The following is a 15,388-nucleotide window of genomic DNA, read 5'->3' as shown; positions in this document are numbered from 1 at the left end:
TCTGAAACAATTCAAGGTTTCACCAACAGTTCATTAATATACCCATTTTTTCAGAACTTCTCCAATATTTGTCATTTTTTTTTTTGTCAACTTTGTTCAGTGTGTGATCGGTGTAAGGTAGTACTTCAGAGTTGCTTTAACTTCATTTCTTTAGTTATTAATGATTTATACCATTTTTTCTTGTGGCTATTGATATCATTTTTTTGTAATGCTTTGAATTTTACAAATTTTTTCCCCTACCTTGCTTCCCCCACCCCACAGAAGGCAGTCTGATAGTCTTTACATTGTTCCCATGCTATACATTGATCAAAATTGAATGTGTTGAGAGAAAAATCATATCCTTAAGGAAAAAATAAAATAAAAGAGATAGCAAAATTACATAATGCATAAGACTTTAAAAAAAATTGAAGGTAATAGTTTTTGGTCTTTGTTTAAACTCCACAGTTCTTTCTTTGAATATAGTATTCTCCATCACAGATACCCTAAAATTGTCCCTGATGATTGCATTGATAGAATGAGCAAGTCCATTAAGATTTCCATGTTGCTGTTATGGTGTACAATGTTCTTCTGGTTCTGCTGATTTCGCTCAGCATCAGTTCATGCAAGTCTTCACAGGCTTCTCTGAATTCCTATCCCTCCTGGTTTCTAATAGAACAGTGGTGTTCCATAACATTCATATACCATAAGTTGTTCAGCCATTCACCAATTGATGGACATTCACTTGATTTCTAAAGGACCTTTTTGATGGTCAGATCCAACACCTAAACAAAACTTGAGTCCTTTCCTACAACATCCTCATCAACTAGACATTCAGCCTCTGCTTGAAGACTTTCTTGACAGAGAAGTCTCTGTCATCATCAAAAGTCTGTTCGGCATTTTGGTATCTTAAATAGTTGCTCTTTATTTTAAGCATAAACTTAATTTTCATTCATTTGTACTAGTTCTGTTCCGGGAAAGCAGTACTGAAAACTCAATGAGCCATCTTGCTTTCATCAAGAATATGTCTTGAGAATGTTTATCCTGGAGAATATTTAGCTGATATATGATAGCTTTTTTTAAGATTAGTGACTTGAATCCGGAAATTTCTTCTTTGTATTTCAGTGCTATTTGATCTCAGAGATACCTAAGATTATTTTGACTTTTCCTGCTAATTACAAGTTCATATTATTAATCTTTCCCTCTGTACTTTATGAAATAGTGAATGAAATAGTTTATGAACTAGACATATAATACCTTAAATATTGCTTCTGATCTACTTATTATTTACATTGTGAATACCTATATGTTTTTTATACTCTGTGGAATCATAAATTGTTCTCTATAATCAGTTTTATAATTTTATCTGAACATTTTTCCCTCACCCTCAAATTTGGTTTTCATTCTGCTTGTCTACTGCCAAACATATTCTTCCTAGATTTCCTAAAACTCATCCCTAACCAGAAATTCCATCATCCTGATGTCTTAAATCCTAGTCCATAAAATGATACTGTCCATGTAGTTTAAAAACCTTATTTTTCTACTCACTAATTTTCCTTCCTCCCTCCCTCCCTTCCTTTTTTCCTTTCTTTTTTCAATTTATTTGTAGTACCTTTATTCCTTTCACAATAACATATTGGACACTATAATTCTCAACTCTCAGAATGACTTAAAAATTTTGGCATTCTTCTGTCACGTGAGAACATTAAAGCAGTGTATAAAAATTTATAAATAAATTACCAGGTGTGTAAATGCAATTTTTTTTTGATAAATTAAGTTTGAGCAACTCAACCCATGGACATGGGGAGAAAATAGTGGGTTAAGAAAAGAAAAACTGACTTGTAAGGTTTGTATTCAAAAATGTATTCCCACTAGTTTGGTGGTAAGATGTAACTCTCATTTAATAAACTTTTTTTTCCCAGCCTTAGGAAAGTAATTCAGTAAGTCAGCTCTTTTGGATGCTGAAAAGCTAATTTTTAGATACCCCATACTGATCTGATGCTTTACAGAACTAAACTGTGTAGCTAATGTGTTCACCAACTAGATAATATAATGTCATTTTATCAGGTCACTTTTCTTTTTGTTTTGTTTTGTTTGTTTTAGTTTTTTTTGCAAGGCAGTGGGATTAAGTGGCTTGCCCAAGGCCACACAGCTAGGTAATTATCAAGTGTCTGAGGTCGGATTTGAACTCAGGTACTCCTGACCCCAGGGCTGGTGCTTCTATCTACTGCACCACCTAGCCACTCCTAGGTCACTTTTATTTAGAAGTTAGATGAATTGGTATAAAAGTTTAGATCAGAGATATGTACAAGATTTATTAAAATGTGCACCAAGAGAAAAAACTATTACCTTGAGTGCACTCAAATCAGTAATGGTTCAACAATTTTAAAAAAGTGCTGATATCTGTCTAATACCAGATACAAATTTCTCCCAGAACATGATTCTTTTTCAAGAAAGTTTATTTCAGTTTTGATGCTAACTTAAGGTATAAATTTATATTTCATGAACGAATACTCACATAAAAAATACCATAGTGGTCCATTTAGAAGCATTATTGATGGATGGACCAGGCTTAACATTTTATTTCTGTAAGATGGGTCTTTGACTCCAGGCCCTACACTCTATTTACAGCACCTGTCCTGTCCTTCCTGTCCTCTGATGACTCTTTGTTTTGCTTAGGCATACTTTGTTATATAGTAGGTTTCTCTTTATGAACAAGAGATGGATGGCATTGGGAAATAATAGTGGTATAAAGATGGGGAAAAGAGCTTCAATCTATTTTTTAAAAGAGGAACCAAAAATGAAATAATACCCGCCTCCACAGTTTATATTCTAATGAGTAAGAGCTAACATGTGTGTGTAAAACATACAAAATACATGCAAAATAAATAGGGAGTTTCAGGAGGGAGTACTATAGCAGCTGGGGGTGGGGTGGGGTTATATGGCTCAGGAAAGGCTTTATGTAGAAAGTTTAACTTGAACTGAGTCTTGGAGGAAATCAGGGGCTTGCCAGCATTGATGCCTAAAACTGGAGATAAGATGTGTGTGCAAAATAATGAGTTGGCCAGCCTAGTTCACAATAAGTAGTATGTTTGAAGTTTGGAAGGAGCCAGGTTGTAAAGAGATTTGTTATATGCCGTATAGAGGAATTTGGTTTAATACACTAAACAAGAAGTCTTTGTTCAAAATCTTATCTCTGACTGTACTTGTATAATGTTAGACAAATCATTTGATATCTTTGAGCCTCAATTTCTTTATCTGTGAAACTGAGAATAAGAAGTATGCTATTTTATAGGAATTTTATGAGGCTTGAATGAGGTGAGTTCAAATATAGCCTCAGATATTTGCTACTTGTATGACCTTGGGCAAGAGCTAGATGCAATTTAGTTAGAGTGATATATCACCAGTATCAGGTTTTGTTTTGTTTGTTTTTTTGAAACAAATATTGATATTCATCATAATGCCTAGAAGAGAACTTTGAGAAGTTGAATTTTACATGCTATTTGTCACATTTTTATTGACTTCAGCAAGAATTCAATTAAAGAAGACAGTGACATTTACTGTTCAATCTTAGAAAAGTAACTTTGCTTAATGTTAAAAGATGGAGGAGCAAAGTCATTTTATTTCAACTTTAGCATGATAAGTTGTATCCCTGGTTACTCTCCAGTGCAATTTGGGGAAGAACAGGACCTATTTCATTATATTAGCGTAAGAGACTTTTATACACTATAAGGAACGATGGACTTTGAGAACTTAGAGAAATTTTTGAAGATGAATATGAAGCAGCACCAAGAGAATGATATCTATGAGGTATAACAGTATAGGAAAACATCGGCTCTCTCTCTATCGGAAGAACTCCAGAACACTGATGGATAAACTTACTTAACCCATCTCTATGAAAAGGTAATGTACAGTAGGTATAGAATGAGCACAAGCCCTCAGGCATGACCAATATGGTGGTTTTGTTTTGCTTAGGTATACTTTGTTTTATATATAGTAGGCTTCTCTTTATGGTGAGAAATGGCATTGGGAAGTAATAGTGGTTATAAAGATAGGAAAAAAGCTTCAACATATTTTTTAAAAGAGAAAAAGACTGCAAAACGCATGAAGAAAATTTGGAAAGATATAGGAAGATATAGGAAGAAATCCTTAAGAGTTGGGAAATTTAAAGATAAAGTTACCTTGTATGTGAAAAATAAATTTTAGGGTTAAGGAAAAATTTCATATTGGAGTGGGGTAATTTGAAAAAAAGACATATATCAAATATTTTGTGATTCAAAAGTCTTAATTTTGTTTTTAGCTATTAACGTTTTAAGATTTTTGATATATCCTGTATATGTTTTAAAATTAAAACCTTTTGGCTACATTACCAACACTATACAGCATTCTTTGCATGGCATTCAAGACTTTTTACAGTTTGTCCCTATTCTATCTTTCCAGCTTTTATCATCCTTAGCTTTCTTTTATGTACCTATACTTCTTTTGAATTCTATTATTGCCATTCTCTAGATAGACATTTTTGCCTAGAATGTTCATCTTCTTTTTGCCTTGGTCTTTTAATAAAAACTCCTTGGTTTTTACTGATCTTTCAAAATCTAAGTCACTTGACATCTTTTTCCCTTATACATTATAACTCTCTTCTTACATTATAGTTAATGGAATGTAACATCCTCTGTCTTCTTTTACTTGCTAGTATCCAGATTATTTCTTCCAAATAGAATTTCTTGAAGATACTGTGTTTTATTCTTAATATTTTCCACAGTGCTTTGGATATAATAGTTACTTGCCATAATTACTAAATGTTTGAAAGTATAAATCATAAAAATAAAATTTGAAAATTTGATTTTTAAAAAATGTTGCAAATATATCATTCTTGTAATTAAATTTTTCCTAGAAATTCTAAGTAGAAATAATGTTTTTATCTTAATATTTTACTATAAAGATAGAATGTTTTCAAAAGTAAAATTAAGGATTATGTACAATTCACTTGTCATATTTCTGACCAACTGATAATTATAGTATAAGGAATAGAAAAGTTAATTTTTACTCATCATTAGACCCCCCTCTAATGATACACATACACACAAACACACACACACGTGTGTGTGTGTGTGTGTGTGTGTGTGTGTGTGTGTGTGTGTATCATTAATGCTTCCAAATGAAATTTTATTTCATTTGAAAAGAATGTGATAATATATTAAGTATTTTCTTGGCAGGTATATCCCAGAGGGACTATACACAATACTATGATCACATTTCTAAACAAAATGAAGAGATCTGTAGATCCATACAGGATTTTTTCAAGAAGCACATACAACATAAATTCTTAGATGAAGACTGTGAGTATTTGTTATTTTCTTTTTTGTATTAATTTTTATTAAAAATATTAATTGAGATTTACAATTTCCCCCCCAATCTTACTCCCCCTCCCCCCCGGAAAGCAATCTGTTAGTCTTTTTTGTTTCCATGTTGTACCTTGATCCAAATTGGGTGTGATGAGAGAGAAATCATATCCTTAGAGAAGAGACAAGAATTCTAAGAGGTAACAAGATCAAACAATAAGATATCTGTTTTTTTTCTAAATTAAAGGGAATAGTCCTTGAAATTTGTTCAAACTCCACAGCTCCTTATCTGGATAGAGCTGGCACTCTCCTTTGCAGACAGCCCAAAATTGCTCCCGATTGTTGCACTGATGGAATGAGCAAGTCCTTCAAGGTTGATCATCACTCCCATGTTGCTGTTAGGGTGTACAGTGTTTTTCTGCATCAGTTCATGCAAAACCCTCCAGGCTTCCCTGAAATCTCGTCCCTCCTGGTTTCTAATAGAACAATAGTATTCCATGACATACATATGCCACAGTTTGCTAAGCCATTCCCCAATTGAAGGACATTTAGTTGATTTCTACTTCTTTGCCACCACAAACAGGGATGCTATAAATATGTTAGTACAAGTAATGTTTTTACCCTTTTTCTTCATCTCTTCAGGATATAGACCCAGTAGTGGTATTGCTGGGTCAAAGGGTATGCACATTTTTGTTGCCCTTTGGGCGTAGTTCCAAATAGCACTCCAGAAGGGTTGGATGAGTTCACAGCTCCACCAACAGTGTAATAGTGTCCCAAGATTTCCCACATCCCTTCCAACAATGATCATTATCCTTTCTGGTCATATTGTCCAATCTGAGAGGTGTGAGGTGGTACCTCAGAGAAGCTTTAATTTGCATTTCTCTAATAATTAATGATTTAGAACATTTTTTCATATGGCTATGAATTGCTTTGATCTCCTCATCTATAAATTGCTTTTGCATATCCTTTGTCAATTTGGGGAATGGCTTTTTGTTTTAAAAATATGACTCAGTTCTCTGTATATTTTAGAAATGAGTCCTTTGTCAGAATTATTAGTTGTAAAGATTGTTTCCCAATTTACTACATTTCTTTTGATGTTGGTTACAGTGGTTATTTGTTATTTTCATATTGGAATATATGTTTTACTTTTTAGGATGCTATGAAACACTAGTGAGGGTGAACTGAAGCATCTAATTTCTTTTCTAGGCAATCCTCTTTCAAGATACTTTCAATTCAGGTTCTGAATTTTATATATGGCATTTATGTTGAACCACTGCAATGAAAATCTCCTCATATTTTACTTATACTATAGATATATAGATATATGCCCCCCAAAAAAAACTGCAACTTAGCAAGAGTAGATGGAGATTACCTTTGTATCAAATATTTCATTTCTCTTTAGTGTTTCTGATAGTCAACTTATGCTTTAATTATAATTTAAACTTTTATGTTTATTTTACATAATTTTATCTCTCCTATCTCTTTAAAATGTTTATCATACTGTTCTAAAAGTGTAGTTTTTAGCTTTAATAACTTAAGTAAAGCTACACTAAGATTTTTGGTATACTTTGTATATTCCATAATATATAACTAATATATCATTTAAAGAAAGCAAGGTGAATTGATTTTGTTTATGCTTACTGAATGCGCATCTTTTAAATAGTACTTTAAATTATATAATCAGAGAGCTTTATTTTTTAAAGAGCTTTATTAAGCACCAATTAGTCACTTTAAATTAATAATATAAGTATTCGAGAATCAAAGACAACATTTTTTCTGTATTCATCAATATTTTTTCAGATTTTCTCTACTCGCCAAAGTAAGTTTCTCTGTTAGAGCTGTGATGATAAATTGTATTAATCATTCCCTGGAGTGTAGGCTGAGTTTATTTTTTTCCAACTCCAGGTATTACTCATATCACCCCCTAATCAAATAAATGTTTGCCAATTCCAAGAGTACTGTTTGCTCAGTATAAAACTGGATACTTGTTCCCTCTGTATAATGGACTAAATGGATACTATAAAATTGTTGTGTTCCATGAAACTATAAATTCTAAAGTATTATAGATGAAAATCTTAGAAAGAAAGAATATGAGATCCTAAGAATGAAGTAAATTTTGACTTTAATTAAAAACTAAAACAAAGTTTTAAGATTTTTAAAGTAAGAAAATTTTTCTTGTTCTCTTATGTGCCATTTGCCTGACTGAATGTTGAGTTTATTTTTGGCTTTTTTTTTTAGGTTTTTTTTTTCAAGGCAGTGGGGTTAAGTGGCTTGCTCAAGGCCATACAGCTAGGCAATTATTTAAGTGTCTGAGGTCAGATTTGAACTCAGGTACTCCCAACTCTAGGGCCGGTGCTCTATCCACTGCACCACCTAGCTGCCCCATTTTGGCTTTTAAATGTAATTTTTATCCTTTAATCATGAGTTATTTCTTTGTTTATTTTTTACTTTTTGGCAGTGGGGTTAAGTGACTTGCCCAAGATCACACAGCTAGGCAGTTTTTAAGTGTCTGAGACCAGATTTAAGCTCAGGTCCTCCTGACTCCAGGTCTAGTCCACCACCTAGCTGCCCCCTTCATGAGTTATTTCTTTAAATTGTATCCTTTTACAGAAATTAATTTGGACTGTTTCATTTTTTTTTACAGTTGTATTTGATGTATACAGAGATAGTATGGTAAGTAAATAGTTTATTATAATATAGAATCAAGATTATCATTATAAGTAGGTAGAGATAAAGTATTTTGAACAAAAAGTACCTCAAAATATCTCCCTGACCAATGTGCCACATTGCTTGAAATATTATTTAATCATTTTTGTGGGTCATACATGCTTTTCGTTTTTCAGGAGACTCTTAATACAAAAAGTCATTATCTTGGTAAAGATTAGTTTAACACCTGACAAGTTTTTTTATTTTGCTTCCCTCACAATTTTGTTAAGAGGTTTATTAGATCCTGTTTAAAGTGGTTTGATTCTGAAAACATTGCTTAAAACAAGGTAAATAATATTTAAACAGATAGTAATCATTAAATTCTTTTTTTCCAGGATGAAACTTATATTTTGTTTACATTTAAGTATATTTTTAGCATGATTTTGAGTTATTTATGCTTTTAGACTAATTTAAAATTAAGCAAGTAGGATAGGGATTTTATTGCACTTCTTGGGCCCCATTGTACTGTGGCTAAGGACTTTCTATCTCTCTGATGGAAGACTTGCTAGTTTAGGAGCATCAAAGAGAAAATGCTTCAGATAAAAAAGTCTATTACAGCTAAGGGGTCAGAGTATTATTTTTAAAGGTCAAGAAAGAGTCTGGTTGTGGAGATGAAGGGTCAGAGACAGAAAATGGTTTCTGCATCAGAATCAGGGTTAAAACCAAGATCACCAAAATCCAGGGAACAGAGTAGGGGTTTGAAGACTAGGGGAAGGGTAGAGTCAGGAAATGATGAGACTTCTGGTTTTTATGCAAAAGAAGCTATAGGTCAATTTGGGAAAAAATTCTTTTGAATATACTATAGTAGTCTACTAGGAGTTTCCTATTTTTATAGCCAGGAGAGATAGTGAAACAGGGACTTACCCTGCTAATCTTGCTTTTTTAGTCTTCTCTGAATTAACCGCAGTTAGAGAACCCCTTGGTTGTTTTTGTTTGCAGCAACTCTGCATTGATAGGAGTTGTAATCTCACATCTGTCTTATAATAATGATGTATCCAATAATATCTCTGTTTAACATTTTGATTCCTGTGATGGTGATTTCAATTTTAAGTCATAAGGTCTTTTCACAGTCATTTAGGTAAGACTTTATGCAGTGATGTCATGTCATGATGAGCATCCATATAATCAATCCTAACTATTTATTAAATGTTTACTGTAAGTAAGACATTGTCCTAGGTGATGAGGAGATGTCTGTCCCCCAAGGAACTTATATTTTATTGGGAATGATGCCATATTTACACATAACTAAATGCAAAATAAGTATAAGATATTTTTCAGGAATAGGGAGGGACTAGGAGCCAGGGAGAAAAAAAAATGGCATCTTGAAGATAGTATGCAAGAGATGGTAAGGAGCTGAATTATAGAGAACATGGTGGAGAATAAAGCATAAAAACATTGGAAAGGCAAGAAGGAACCGGGGTTTGAAAGATCTTTAAAACCAATCAGGGCACTCTATTTTGATCTGGAGATGAGAGTCACTGCAGATTGTTGAGTGAAAGGATTGTCACTGTCAGTACTGTCTTTTAGGAATGCCACATTTTTTTTTTTAACGTTTTAGAAAAATCACTTCGGCAATTTAATAAGTTATGGATTAGAGTCAGACTGGTGAGAGAATGTTAGGTGAATTTGGGGGTTGTAAAGGATTGCCTAGCATTAGTGAGTACCCAATTGAGGTTACATAAGAGAAATTAGTAATGGACCCAGTTATCAGGATTTCATAATTTTCTTCACTTCTGTTCAGCAGCATGTGCATAGGCTTAGGCTTGGTAGGGCAGGCTAAGTCCAGCAATTTGAAACGGGACAGGGAACTTAGGAGGACAATGTAGTTTTGAAGTGGTTCATCGAGGGATCAGGATGGGGAAAGGAGAGTTAAAAGATGGAGAGAACTGAAGGGTTGGGAGTTAGAGGTCACAGTTTATACAAAGGATAGGTTTTGGAGTGGTAGGCAGAGAAATAATAGATTGTGATATCATAATGGAATTTCAGAGTTGGTGAACAGTAAAGTACAGTACATTTTTGTGTAATGATCAAGAGGATAACAGTTTTTATGTTTGGATGGGGTAGGATGGAGGAGTATGTCACATGAAATGAGTAAGTTAGAGAATTGTGAAGTTAAGGTGAAATCCCCTAAGGCAGGAATTCAAGAAAGAAGAGACAGATTGTGGACCAGCTACTGAGAAAAGAAGGGAAGTATTTTGGAGGTTAATAGAAAACAACTACCAGAGTTTTGATTAGATGGTAGATATGGAGTAAATTAGCCTAAAAGGAGGAAAGTTACTGCGTGACTTCAGTAGAGGGACAATCAACCTGTGAGTTAATGAATAGTGAAGTACAGCCAGAAGTTGAAAGGCTAGAAAGGCTGTGTTATTTGTTTGAAGGTAAATAGCTCTCAATGAGAGCCAGAAGATGGAAGGAATGGGAAAAGCAAAGATTGGAGATAAAAGCTCTCAAATAGGTATCAAATGCCTATGGAGCAGACATTCCAGAGAGCACAATGAAAAAGAGTGTGCATTTGGGTGGGATTGTGGTGAAGGTTTGAGGGAAATAAGAATGAAGAATAAGGCATTGTGGGGTGGGGGGAGGTGAGGAATAGGGTTGAAAGGTGACCAATTAGAATTCAGAGTCACTGGGATAAGAAAGATTTGGAATAACTGTTTGGAGAATGAGATAGTTAATCAGATTAGGGAGAAGTGTAACTGTGATAGAGTGAGATTAGGAAATATAAATTAATAGTGGATCCAATGAGGATGGTTTCATAAGTTTCTCCAACTCTGTTCAGCAGTATGTAAATAGGAGGAAAATGATAGGAATAATCCAGAACTGAAGTTTGGCAGCTGATAGTGGATATATGGGAGGGCAGGAGAATGAGTTTAAGAAGGACCTTAAGGTTGTAAACCTGGATAATCAGAAGGATGATGGTACCCTCAATAGTAATAGGGACATTTGGGAGATGGAAAGGTCTTTGAGTTTTACTTCACATATGGGACAGCTGGGATTGTGAGACTTTTTTTAGGAGAAAGGCTAATAGCAATAATAATGATGATGATGATGATGATGATTGTCCTTCATTTTTGAAGACCATGATATCAGAGGTGATGCCATGACAAGCATGTGAACTGAATTTGAACCTGGGTCCTCCTGACTCCAGGGCCAGTGCTGTATCCACTGCACCACCTAGCTGCCCTCCAAATGTGAACTGAATTTGAGTGAGGGGGAGCTGTACTAAGTCACCAGCCTCACTTTCTCTTCAGTGGCCAGATATGATTCAGTACAACTGGAGATGGCTCTGGATGCAAAGCAGTCAAGGTTAAATGACTTGCCCAAGGTCACACAGCTAGTAAGAGTCAAGTGTTTGAGGTAGGATTTGAAATCCATCCTCTCGACTCCAAGGCCCAATGCTTTATCCACTATACCACCTCGCTACCCTTAGGAGAAAGGCTATAGCATGATATACTGATCCAAGAGTCATTATCACAGAGATAATTAAAACTGTGATAGCTGATGCATTTACCAATGAGAGAGTTAAAACTGCAGGTTGGGGGCATGATATGGATGTATATCTGGTAAAGGATAATGAAAAGAATTAGAAAATTAGAGCGATTAATTTGATGATAAGGCCTTTACTATGTCTAGAAAACTATGCTGAGAGCCAGGGATACAAATATAAATAAGCAAGACAACTCTTATTCTCAAGGACCTTAAATTCTAAAGGGGAGAGACATCACCTAAAGGGGAACTGAAAAGTTGAGGGTAGTAGTAGTACTAAGTGTCACAGAAACACAGAAATAGAATATATAATAGAAGAGAATAATTAGTAATGCTAAATGCTGTAGGGTCAAGAAGGAAGATTATGTAAATAGGCCATTAGAATTGGTAATTAGGAAATCATTGGAAACTTTGGAAAAAGCAGTTTCAAGTAAGTGAAATTAGAAACCAGACTACAAAGCATTGAGAAATAAGCTTGAAAAGAGGAAGTGGTGGCAGTGAGTGTAAACAGCTTTTTCTAGTCATTTGACCCAGAAATTGAGAAAGTTAAAGGTCAATAGCTTGAAGGGATAGTGTGGTCTAATGAGAGTTTTTGAAGGATGCATGAGACTTTACATTTGTAGACAGTAAACATAGGAACCAATTGAAAGGGACAGACTGAAGCTTAGAGATAAAAAGAAGTGTGAGTATATGGGGATAGAAGAGGAGACATCCATGTTTAGTTGGTAAAACAAAGAAAGAGGTCAAATAGGAAATCATTTAAGTACAAACAGGAAATCATTTAAGTATTTAAAAACCAAACAGGTATATGAAGAGTAACAGGGTTAAGGGGAGTAAAAGGATTAGATTTTTTTCTTGTCAGAGAAGGGAAAGATGTTCTCCAGCCTTTATACAGGACTGGGGGCCTGGGGTCCAGAACTCACATAGTGAATTTCCAATGATACAAGCTCTTTGTAGATATGCCCATGAAGTTTGGGTATGTCCTACTGAGTGAAGCTAAAGGGCTGAGACAGACCTTGTGCCATACTGCCACATGAAGGCACCACAGTCACTGACATTATTTCATCTAACCACATTTATCTTGAAATAACCTTTCTCTCCCTAGTGGAAATCTATCTTCACTGCCTCAGACTGTAGGTACTTAGCAATATACTTGGGACATTTTCAGCTTAGGGTATGTTGTGTGAGTCACAATTGTTGAAGGGCCACTACCTCATATCCATAGAAATGAGATAAGGGGTCTTCAATTCACCAAGCTTCTGTTAAGGACCTAATTGTCCAAAACACAGAACCTAAAAACAAGATCAGATGCATTAGAAAGGCCAAATAGAATGAAGAATGAGAAAAGGCAATCAAGATGAACAATTGAGGTCATTTGTAGCTTTAGAGAGAGAATGGTCATTTGAGTTGTGGATAGCAAGCCATAATATAAAGATGGGGAAGCAAAGAAATTGAAACAATTGGAGACTTTTTCTGCAAGTTTGGCTATAAAATGGAAACAGAGGATAATATCTTAAGGTGAGATGGAATAATATGAAGTTTGGGTTGGAAAAAGGAATTTCAATCTTTTTGATCATGGAAATATGGAACTACTTGTATATTGTAGTAAGAACAAGGGTATGACCATCCCTGGGTCTGAAAATATTTAATTTGCAAATATTGTGTGTGTGTGTGTGTGTGTGTGTGTGTGTGTATACATATATATATATATATATATATATTCCTATACAACATACACACATATGCACAAACACACGCGTATTTAGTTTTAGTTTCAGTTTTTTTGTCCTTTGATAATATTTAAGCTCCTTAAGACATGGAATTGTTATTTTTTCAATATCCCAGATACATAGATTGATACCTGGCACAAAGTAGGTACTTAATAAATGCTTGTTCATTGAATGAACCAACTATCTCTTGATAGTAAGTTTCATTTTTTGGTTGTCTCTAATTATTAGGAAATTTTTTATTATAATGACCTGAAATCTGCCTCTGTTAGTTTCATACATCATTCCTTGTTCTCTGCTCAGGAGGCAAAAAGAAAAGTCATATTCCTCTCCAACTTGAAATGCCTTCAAATGCTTGAAGATGTCTGTCATTATTCCTAAGTCTTTTTCTTCTCCAAATATCCTTTGTTCTTCTGAATTACAATATGTGAGACCTGGATGGAGTCTCTTGACCTATCTAAACCTCACTTTGTTTTGTCATCTGTAAAATGAAGGATTGTACTAGATGATGATGGTCCCTTTTAGCTTATCTTATTAATTCTCTGAACTTGTGACCTTGGTAAGTAAGCTGGATCACTGTGAATAGCATAAAAAGAAGAGATAATTTTAAGATCTTAAATTTTATTCTTTCCTTGTTGTTTCTCTCTTGGCTTTTTAAATCAATGCTTACTTTACTTCTGATTCGTCTTTTTCTACTTTCAAAGTCTAGGTGTTCATCAAGGCTCTATTTTTGGTTCTCTTTTACTTTCTTTATCATTCTAGGAAATTTTATTTACTTGCATGACTTCATTTCCCTAGTGTGGTTTATGCCCAGACAGTTCAAGTGAAAATATTTTAAAATTTTAATCAAATAAAATTGCTAAAGAACTAACCTTTAGATTTTTATGCTTGATTAAACTTTGTTCAGTTTTTTTAAATACAGACTATCACCTTTGAACCAAGGAAAAATTCTGCCAATTATCAGTGCTAGCCTTGGTATTAGATTGGCTTATCTTCTGGGATTATTTTTGTAATATGACATATTCCAGTTTATAGATCTCAGTAATGTAACTGAGCTAATTAAGTAGTCCTATGTTATTGGACAGGATGGTTGATTAGATTGATCTGAACCCAGGTACTCCTGACTCCAAGGCCGGTGCTCTATTCACTGTACCACCTAGCCGCCCCGCTACTTGTTTTCTTATGTCTGATATTCAAAGTACTGTAGGAGTATAAAGGAGTATAAAGGGAGACATTTTACTAATAACTCAGATAACCATGATTGAAATTTTTCTATGTAAATACATATTGACAGACTTCTAAAAGAAGGTCTGGTTCTTCTTAACTAGAAGTATAGAAATTATGTGTTGGAGGCATAGATTTACTATTTATTCTTTTATGAATGGAGTGGAGCAGTAATAAGAATCTGATCCAAATGGTATCATGGATAGCCACCCATGATGATGGTCAGCACTTTTGATATTGGAAGAGAGTTTTAGAGAAATTGTTTTATTTTTTTCCTTGGGAAATTTACCCTTCCATGTTCCTGTCCCAAAGGGGTAACTAATTCAACAATTTACTACTTAAAGCTCTCAAAGATGATTGGCTATGGAGAAAATATAATTAAGATTCTGGTCAATGTTGTTAAAGTAATATAAAATTCTATACATAAGCAATTGGATAAAAATTAGCTAAATTATGAAGAAATATCAATAAAATAAAAACAAAAGAAAAAAGCTTTTATTAAATGACATAATTGTTTATATAATCTAATCTGTTATATCTATTGATTGGCTTTCCCAGGTTTATTCACAGTTCTCTGTCATTCAAAGGAAAGACCTCTGGAGCCACAAAATAGGCTACAGTGTATTAATAGCAATGCATTAAGGTTAAAAGCATCCCAAGATTTCAGAGCTGTATGACCAGTAAAGGAGCAGAGCAGATCATTTTGTAGGAATAAGGAGTAGATGGACAGACCATATACTGCACTGATATTCTCACATTGTAAGAGGTCTACAGCAAAGCTTCCAGTATGTTGAGAGGATTTCTTGTAGACCAAGGAGAGTCACACTGAAGATGTTAGGTTTTGATTTGCAGAAGTAGAATGACTACTCTTAATAATCAGATTGCACATCCTTCACAGAGTATTGAAATGTATTTACAGTTATATTC

At 34.2% G+C, this 15,388-nt stretch overlaps 1 protein-coding gene across 1 annotated transcript in view; it reads left to right on the top strand.

Moving 5' to 3' along the window:
• The window catches only part of CDC123 (cell division cycle 123), a 126,162-nt gene that overhangs the window by 88,737 nt on the left and 22,037 nt on the right, over positions 1-15,388 (top strand). Inside the window, exons 10-11 of the mRNA XM_074194115.1 lie at positions 5,193-5,315; positions 7,963-7,991. Of these exons, the coding sequence (XP_074050216.1) occupies positions 5,193-5,315; positions 7,963-7,991 (152 nt within the window). The remainder of the gene's footprint in view (positions 1-5,192; positions 5,316-7,962; positions 7,992-15,388) is intronic.

Source organism: Macrotis lagotis, chromosome 7 (assembly GCF_037893015.1).
Source record: "Macrotis lagotis isolate mMagLag1 chromosome 7, bilby.v1.9.chrom.fasta, whole genome shotgun sequence".
In the NCBI taxonomy this organism is placed as follows: Eukaryota; Metazoa; Chordata; class Mammalia; order Peramelemorphia; family Peramelidae; genus Macrotis; species Macrotis lagotis.
This window is presented reverse-complemented; position numbering and strand designations above follow the sequence as displayed.